Here is a 10,048-nt window from a genome sequence, read left to right as displayed (position 1 = left end):
CCACATTTAAAACAAGCAAAACGTTGTATTTAAAACTATATGAAATGATTTCACTGAAATGACTTTAGTTAAGGATTTCATTACCTTCTCAGTTTCTGGTACCTTCACTTCCTCATTGGTGCACTTCCGTTTGTTGTGGCCTTGTTGCTTGCACTTGCCGCAAGTCATGACAACTCCATGCTTTGACATTCTTCCTTCCTTCTCTTGTGGTGCTCGCACTCATTTTTTCTTCGGTCTGCCGGGCATCTTTGTTTTCGGGGGCGGTCTGACTACATCGCCACCAATTTGGGGCCACATCTTCTTGCCATGAATGGGTTTGATGCCATGCTCATAACCAATCAAATAAGTTGAAACATAAAAACATTCAGCAACATAATTAAGGGGGTCACGGTTCATGTACTTGATTGCCGAAACAGCGTGCTTGCATGGGATACCTGTCAAATCCCACTCTCTACAAGAACATCCATTCTGTCCATTATTTCCAGTTTTAACATGAACAACGAACGTGTCTCCTTCATAATGCACTTGGAATGAATCATACATTGCAGGGAGTGCCACACAATATGCACTAGCATTCAAATTCTTTTCCAACAGCTTGTCAATATTTGGTGTTATCTTACCAGCGACAAGGCTCATGGCTTTGAATTTTTGGACCTGCCTAACCATCAAAGAAGACCTAATCTCTTCTAACATGTGAATAACATGTTTACCCCAAGCATTAAGTATATATCCATTAAAGCATTCACTTATGTTATTATCCACACTATCACTCTTGGGGTAAGTTGAGATGAAGGCCTTACAGAATTTAGTTGTGTCGCGTGCCATGAAATCATCGAAGGCTGCCGGGGACTCTATTTTCATATCTTGAACCGCGATTTTGAAGTCAGCTTCATAGGTTGCATACACTGCTCGAAAAAACAGGTTTTTAAGGCTTTGACCCTTGTGGACCTTTTTCCAGTTCATGTAGATATGACGAGCACAATTCCTATGCTCCGCCTGAGGTGCCAATGCAGCGACCGCATTTTGTAATCCCTACGAAATACAAGACACAGAATTACAAAGCAGGCTAAGATATGAATATTAAGAATAAAAGATTTATGTAAAGAAAATGAATTTCGTTACCTTTTGTTGGTCACTGATGAAGGTCCATCCACTTCCATCACCAAGATCTAAATCCGCAAACAAAGTTTCCAAGAACCATGTCCAGCAGGCTTCATTTTCAGCCTCCACCGCAGCCCATGCTAAGGGAAACATCCCATTGTTTCCGTCTTTCCCAGTGGCACAGAGAAGATGGCCTCCCAAGTACGTTTTAAGAAAGCAACCGTCAATACCAATGACTGGTCTGCAGCTGGCTTTGAAGCCCTTTCTCAAAGCACTCAAACCAATGTACAGTGCTTTGAAAGTGTTATCGGGTTGTAGCAGAAGCTCAAACCTTCCTTCAGGATCCACGCGACGGAGTTCAGCAACATAATTCTTTATCATGGCATAGTGTTCGTCCACAGACCCTCTGACCATCTCCTGAGCCATTCTCCTAGCCTTATAGAGTCGGTCCTTAGGCACTCTAACTTTGAACCTCTCCAGAATGTCAGCATGCAAATCTTTAACCTTCATATTATATCTAACCCTATAAACATTCAAGTATCTACCGGCTATCCACTGAGAAGTCAATAATTTATTAGACATGGCCTTAGGACAACTATGCTCCCCACTACAAGATCTAATCATAAATGTTCCATTAGCCTGGACATAACTAGCATATAGCTTCCAAGGGCAAGGTAGGGTACATTTTGCCACCAATTTTTTCTTAGATACTGCCTTAAAATGGATATATCTACCATTTTCTATTGCCCATGTTGTCAAACCAGCCCTACATTGAATCCCATCCTGGAAATACATGCCAATTACTGGCTTCATTTTGCTGTGGTCACATCTAGGATCATATACTACCCTCTTGACCCTCAACCTATGATCGAAGTCAGAATCAGTTTCATCCGAGACAAACTCCTTTTCATCATTCTCGTAATCAGACTGGTATGTGTGTTCAACATCGGCCTCGAAGCCATCTTTTTCATTCATCAGTTTAAAAACACTATCAACCTTTCTTAATTTCTTTCGCATTTGCAAGTTCTCTTCATCAGATATATAGTCCAGATTTCGTAGACTAACATCTGACAACTCACTCTCACTAGGTTCATAATCTTCACCCTCACTACTGTCTGAGAAACACGTCCTATTGATGAAATCATCAATCTCGGAATGTGTGGCATTATCTAGGTCACCCCAGTCCCCATCATCATGTAAACCCAAATGAGTCTCTACAACTGTCTCAACTAAACCCTCACCATCATCACCTGCTGGTGGTTCCTTTAACAATTCCTCCCTTTCATCCTCAGAATTTTCCTCTCCTTCATCCTGAGAACCTCTCTCACCCGCAAAGAAAGCATGAAGACCACCATCCTCCACACTCTCATCATCTCCCTCAGAACCAGACCCACTCTCCCCGTCAGCTTCACTAATATATTCCTCAACTAAACCCTCACTTTGTAATTCAGACTCCTTGTCCCTCGCCTCAGAGACTTTGCTATCACAAGCTTTTCCCTCAGAACCCTTCCCTCCCTCACCCATATCTGTACCAAGCCTACCCCCATCCACACATACAGTTACTACTGCGTGCCTATCCACAAGACTCAACATTTCCATTACACTTTGATCATTAACTATTACCTTATGTGTTTGAGTTCTAGGTATTCTATAATACAACCCAGCCCAGGACACATAGCCTAATTCTTTCACATAATCAAGAAGATCAAAGTACCCGAACCTATCAGGATCTAACCCAATCTTAGTGTCAAAAACCCCACCTATGTAATGTTGTTTAGCTTCATAGTTAATGAACCTACCCCCATGACAAATATGTAAACCAAATTCAGAGGCTCTGCAAATATGACAACGAAATTCAAATCAACAATACACACAACCAACCAAGATTTAAATCATTATCAAATACGTAAATTGGTTAAATGGGATAAACTTGAACATGCAAAACCCTACAACAGTAACCCTACAACAGTAATACTCCAACATAAATGCACAAACGAAAGTATAAACAAATAATACTATTCGAATTCTTCCTCAATAACAATAAATATTGAGCTTGTCAGTATACTTTACCTTTTCGCCATTGTTTAGTGTTTGGGGACCACAAACCAACAGAAACCCACGATGTCGACTCCACACGAAAGAGACAACCCACCAACAAGAAAAAACACTGGGACCTAGTTTCCTCTCCGAAAGACGACAACTTTTTTGTCTCAGAAATACAATAACCTTACAAAATACGAGAGAAAAACACAGGAAAGACCACACAGAAGCGAGAGAAAAATTCTGGAATGAAAATTGAAAACCAAAATGCTGAAACAATGAAAAGGGCGCGACTTTTCAGTTGTCTTTGCCCCCTAAACCCTAACGACGCCGTTTCATCATAATTAAATCCATTCGGATGCCAGCGTGGTGCCAAGTTAGTTCCAGCGCAACAAAAACATGCCACGTGTGTGTATTACCAAAAATACCCTTACCGGAAAATGGCCGGAGAGACCAATTCAGATCAATGCCAAAGTTTAGTAATTTTTAAAATACACTTTGAAGTTTGTTGCCCAGACCAGAATTTGGGAATAGTTTTGTAATTTACATGCCATTAACCCTAATTTTAAACATGACATTTATATTATTTTCTTGACGCTTTCTAACCGTCAAGAAAAATATAATACATGACGGTTTGTTTTATATTTTGACATTTTTTGACCGTCATGTATGTTCGTTTTCATGACGGTTTATTGATTATATTTGACACTTTTTGAATGTCATGTATATAGGTTTTCATGACATTTCTATGTTTATTCTTGACACTTTGTAACCGTCATTTCAGCCAGAATATGTCATTATATTTAGTTTTCTTGACGTTTTATAAGCGTCATCTATAGTCGTATTAAAACTGTCATATATGCTTATTCAGATTTTTAAAATATTATTTCATATTATATTGGTTTTTTCCTGTTTTAAATTTATAAATATTATTAAATTGTACAAAAAAAGAAATCAAAACATACTGAAAATGACCAATTAAACATTGATAACCAATATTCATCCAACAACAACAAAATAAGAACCAATGTTCTACCACATCTCCCAACAACAAAATTCACCTACATACGACACCCACAAATTATAATTGTTCCAAAAAGCTTTCAAAATGCCATATCAACGCGCAAGAACTTCTCCATGTCACATGTCAAAGCTACAAGACAAAGAAAACAAGTATATATATTAACAACACTATAAAGCCATAGATATATTTAATAAAAATTCTAATCATTAGATATTACAAACCTCATTAATGGCAGAAGTTGCCCAATCTTCTCGAACCTCATTTATCTCACTCATAGAATACTCACATTTTTTAAACTGACAATAAACAAATTCATCACATAAAACCTATATCACATAAAATGCTATATTAATATATTACTGATAATTAATATAACTTCTTACCATTGAAGCCACGAAAACGGAGTCATCGTCTTGACATGCCATTACGATCTCTTTCATAAATCGCATCACGTAAAAGCCACATTGTTTGAAATCGGGTTGTATTGGGCCCTGTGAAAAATATATTGATTAATTATTAATGAGTATATAATAAATGCAACAATGCTAGAAGTTAATAATACTACAAACCTTAACAATTTCCCATTTTGGTGGTTTCTTGAATTTATTCTTTTCCTTTGTTGCATTGAAAATGGTCATTGCGCTGGAAAACAAACATATGGATATCGTTAGGTTTTTAATACGCAAAATCAATATTTTTTCCTAGCAAGGTAAATGGTGCCTATTCTTTGTCCCTAACTTGAGTATGACCTGGAAAGTTTAACTAATATATATAAAGATAGAGATGCTTGTGAAATAAACACATAAAAGAAAAGAGTAGAAGAAAGAGCAATTAAGATGATGAGAAACGTACGTGTCAACTACGGATTTCCAAGTGGACGATTCCGATGAGACAAAGGATCCATCACATAGACACAATCTTTGTAAGGCTCAATAATTGTTAAGATCCAATGTTTACTACACAAAATTTAGATTTAGTATGCAAATTAAAAATAAGTAAACAAACACATAAAATAATATAACTTACTTAACGTTGACAGGAACCAACACAAGCTGTTGTGGTTTTGTTTGAATTAATCTATCGGCTAACTTGTTTGAACCAACTTCCCTTTTCCATAGAAAACTTATCTCGTGTTTTCATTGCAGATTCAAGATTATCCATTCTATTGAGCAACTGACCAATGAGACTTTTCCATTCATGCATTTCTGAATCCATCTTTTCCTTTGCTTCTTGCAGTTCTTGTTTGCTTAATTTCTCATCAACTTTCTGCCTCTTTTCTGTCGGTTGATTAAAGAAGAAACTTGGATTTACGTAAGCCCCAACAGCACGCACACGCCCCGAGTGTTCTGACTTCTCCAAAATAGAAGTAAGAATATCCTCCTGACCATCTTCTTCTTCCTTCATAGTTCCCTGCTCCTTCTCCCGTATGCGCTCATCCTATCATATTCAATGCTCAAAGTCATATAAGATTGATCGAAAAAATGAGAAATTTTGGAATTAGTAAGAAATGTCTCCCAAATCATCATGATTGTCCATGTCATTAAATCGTTTGGTAGGAGTAGCAAGTACCACCGACCGTGCTGGATCTTCAGGATCTTCAATATAAAACACTTGTTTGGCTTGGTCTCCTAAAATAAATGGTTCAGACTTGTATCCAATTTTGTTTAGATTGACCAAGGTGAAACCAAGGTCATCCACCCTAACACCTTTTGTTTTGTTGTCTACCCAATTGCACTTGAACAATACTACTCAAAAGTGACGGTAATCAAGCTCCCAGATTTCCTCAATTGTTCCATAGAACATCATGTCTGCTTCTATTGGATTTTTGTCCTTGGCACTAGCAACTTGCATAACATTTGCACGTATGCTAACTCCATAGTTCTGAACAACTCGTGCCTCATCACGCTTTCTTGTATGAAAAGTGACACCACCAATCAAGTAACTAGAATATTCTAGTACTTGTTTACTAGGACCAACAAATAGGCTCCTGAATTTGTCAGGCAGATCGTTTGTTGAATTAGAATTAGTGACACTTACACGCTCACGTAGCCAACTAATAAATGATCTGTTGTGTTCGTCCTGTATCCATTTCATCCTCTTAGCATTCTTAGGAAACTTTGCTTTCAAAAATTCTTTGTGTTCCCTAAAAAAACATATTATGTTATTACCAAGTAATAATGATATGAAGAAGTAAAAGAAAAATAAGTAGATAACTTAAGTAGCTTACTCAATAAATTCATCGATATCATTGTCGTTTGTCACCACATATTGATGAGCTTGCTCCCATTCTTCATCATTGATTGTTTTCAATCTTGGCTTTGATAGAGGCCTTGTCATCCCGTGCTCTAACTTGTTTGATGGGATCCCTATGGTCTGTACGTTAGACAAATATTCAGAGCAATACTCTAAGGCCTCTTCAGCAACGTTGCACTCAGTAATACAACCTTCTGGACGATTTCGATTTCGTACATACCCCTTTAAGATTTTCATAAATCTTTCAAATGGGTACATCCATCTGTACCATACCGGACCACATAATTTGACTTCTCGCACGAGATGCACTGTCAAATGGACCATTATATCAAAAAACGAAGGAGTGAAATACTTCTCAAGCAAGCACAATGTCTGCACCAATTCTTTCTGAATTTCTTCTAACTTTGGCACATCAATCAATTTGTTGCATATCTCATTGAAGAAGAAACACAACCTAGTGATGGCAATTCTTACATGATTAGGCAAAACACCGCGAATAGCCACTGGAAGCAACTGTTGCATCAAGGTATGACAATCATGTGATTTAAGTCCACCGAGTTTCAAGTCCTTCATGGATACAAGATTACTAACATTCGAAGAATATCCTAAAGGTACTTTCATCCCAAGAAATGAAGTACAAACCTTTATCTTCTCTTCCTTGCTTAATGTATAACTTGCAGGCGGCAAAAATGTTCTTTTCCCTCTAGCAATTGGTGCTAACTCACTCCTCAAGCCCATGTCAACCAAGTCTTTTCTCGCTGCAATTCCATCCTTTGTTTTTCCTGGTATGTCTAGTAAGGTACCAATTAGACTTTCGAAAACATTTTTCTCAATGTGCATTACATCGAGAATGTGACGAATATGTAAGTGTTGCCAATACTCAAGATCAAAGAATATCGACCGCTTCTTGAAACATTCGATCTCCACAGAAGAAATTTTTTCGTCACTTTTCTTCCTCTTCTTGGACTTACTGGTATTTTTTTTCCCATAACATAATGGTTCATCTCCAGTTTCTTTAAGACTTCATGGCCACTCAATGGTTGTGGAGCATGCCCAAAGTCTTGTAAGCCATCAAAAGCTTTCTTTTGTCGTCGATAAGGATGGAATGCTGGTAAAAACCTTCTATGACCTATATATATAACGCACCTTTCTACTATGTGGCAGCCACTTAGAAGAGGTTTCATTAGCGCATATGGGACATGCCTTATATCCTTTAACACTACACCCAGACAAGTTTCCATAGGCAGGAAAATCATTAATTGTCCATAGAAGAACAACTCTGAGTGTAAATGTCTCCTCACGATATGCATCATATGCTTGGATGCCTACCTCCCACAAATCTTTCAAATCATCGATTAGAGGTGCCAAATATACATCTATATCATTTCCCGGTTGTTTGGGTCCAGAGATCAATAAGGTTAGCATCATAAATTTTCTCTTCATGCACAACCAAGGAGGAAGGTTGTACGTGACAAGTATAACTGGCCAACAACTATATTTTGAATTCATCATGCTGTGCGGGTTCATACCATCGGCTGCTAAGGCTAATCGAAGATTTCTCGCCTCTTTACCGAACTCTTTCCATTTGTTGTCCACTAATTTCCAAGCAGGTGCATCAGCTGGATGTCGAAGATAACCATCACGAATTCTATAATCGTTATGCCAAGTTAAATCCTTTGCAATTTCTTTGGTCCGAAACATTATTCTAAACCTTGGGACCGGTAGAAAGTACCAGGTACACCAACTAGGGACGTACCATTTCTACCCACTTTCCATCTTGAAGTTCCACATGTAGGACAATCAATAGAATCTATTAAATCCTTTCGATATAAAATGCAATCATTAGGACAGGCATGTAATTTCTCGTAATCTAACCCTAATGTGCTTATACTTTTCTTTGCTTCATATAAACATGATGGCATTTCATTTTGTTCAGGAAGCATGTCCTTTAGCAGACTCAGCAGATCATCAAAGCTTTTATCACTCCAACTGTATTTGGCCTTCAAGTTATATAGTTTCACCGTGGCAGACAACTTTGTAAATTCTTTACAGCCAAAATATAAAGGTTTCTCTGCATCTTCAAGTAATTTCTGAAAGTGACTCGGATTATCTTCTAAGGAATCATATGCATCTCGAATCATTTCTATGGGCTCCTCAACAGTGCACTCTACATTACTTTCTTCTATTCTATCACTATCACATGTTGGGTGTGTAGTTCTAGAATATTCTCCATGCCATATCCATTTCTTGTATGTCAGGTCAAAACCATTAGCCATCAAATGTGCCTTTACGATAACAACTATGTTCTTACTAGTGTTAGCACATTTGGCACAGGGACATGGTATTTTGCTAGTATCTTCTACATTTTTAATGCAAATTGCAAGAATGTTTCAACCCCTTCCTCGTACTCTGGCGATAATCTATTCATTGACATCCACGTGTTATCCATCTTATGAATGAGCTAATAAATAATCAGTATACCTAAATTAATGCATAAAAAATCTTTTAGTTATAGGGACTTTTACTAAGAGTAAACTGATCTAACACACAATAATTTTTATATCATATTACAAAAAAATATAATCTAACTCTTTAGGCCTTTATATTTATGTGAGAAATTAGGTTACAAGCATAAAAAATGGTCTACTATCATACCCAAATACAACCATCAGATATGCACCAGACATATATTAAGAATATATATATGCAGCAGATAAGTAAAGGAAAAAGAACTAAATAAGCCTATTAAATCGAATAGATTATTCACACTAATTCATAAAAAGTAGTCCAGTATCATACCCAAGTCCAACCATCAGATATGCACCACACATAAAAGAGAAAATATGCACCAAATAAGTAAAGGAAAAAAAAAACTAAATAAGCTTATTAAATCAAATAGATTATCCACACTAATTCGACTATATATATAGTAGACCGCTTATTTTGTATTCACAACATAAAAAATCTGCAATACTTAGAGCTATGCCAAATTTATGTAAATACATATCAACCCTATTCAGCAACAACTTACAACTAAACTTGAGATTACATACCTTCCTCCAAGTCAACGTACAAGAAGTCTTCTGAAATGCTTTGTTTCTTCACCAGCTGGCCTTAAATCTTGATAGATCAGTGTGCCCTGAATAAAAAGGACACTTTAGACCGACCAAAAACATCATGACAGCTCATTTTCAGAAAAACATACTGTAATTTATGGCTGAATTATAGTATAACTTATGATGAATTTTTAAATTTATTCTAGTTCTAGAAATAATGGAGTTTCTACCAAGAATTTCTTCATCCATTCACACATCTTAAATCCTTAATACTTTTAATCTCAATACTCAATAAAGTTTAACAGATATGAATTTTTAGCATAGCAACCATCTATAAACAGCAGTCAATCCAAATACGGATATGAAGGTTTCTCAGTAGATCTCAAATATCTGACTCACAAGGAGAAGCAGTGGAGAGCAGTCTGCCTCATTACAAATCAACCCACAAAAACCCAAATTCAAACAAAGATAAACGAAGAAAATTTATCCAGTGATTAACTCTAAGAAATAATAGAAACTATAAGTCTAACAACAAGATAATTAACTCTGTTCGAGGATTTCAATTGGGTTTGGG

The 10,048-nt window shown here is 36.9% G+C and overlaps 1 protein-coding gene across 1 annotated transcript; it reads right to left on the bottom strand.

Annotated features, from left to right (window-relative positions):
* Nucleotides 1-219: 219 nt before the first annotated feature.
* Nucleotides 220-3,182, bottom strand: LOC130994346 (uncharacterized). The gene is made up of 3 exons (XM_057919394.1): nt 3,172-3,182; nt 1,123-2,935; nt 220-1,032 (listed from the first exon to the last, which is right to left on the bottom strand). Exons 1-3 carry the CDS (start codon nt 3,180-3,182, stop codon nt 220-222), a joined length of 2,637 nt encoding a protein of 878 aa, XP_057775377.1.
* Between the last annotated feature and the right edge of the window lie 6,866 nt (nt 3,183-10,048).

The sequence above is a fragment of the Salvia miltiorrhiza genome, chromosome 7 (genome assembly GCF_028751815.1).
Source record: "Salvia miltiorrhiza cultivar Shanhuang (shh) chromosome 7, IMPLAD_Smil_shh, whole genome shotgun sequence".
Lineage (NCBI taxonomy): Eukaryota > Viridiplantae > Streptophyta > Magnoliopsida > Lamiales > Lamiaceae > Salvia > Salvia miltiorrhiza.
Note: the sequence above shows the minus strand (reverse complement) of the source record. Positions and strands in the feature narration are given on the sequence as shown.

Coding starts and splice junctions, on each gene's coding strand:
- LOC130994346 (XM_057919394.1), bottom strand. Junction 1,033..1,122: donor TCATCAGTGACCAACAAAAG/GTAACGAAATTC, acceptor TGTATTTCGTAG/GGATTACAAAATGCGGTCGC.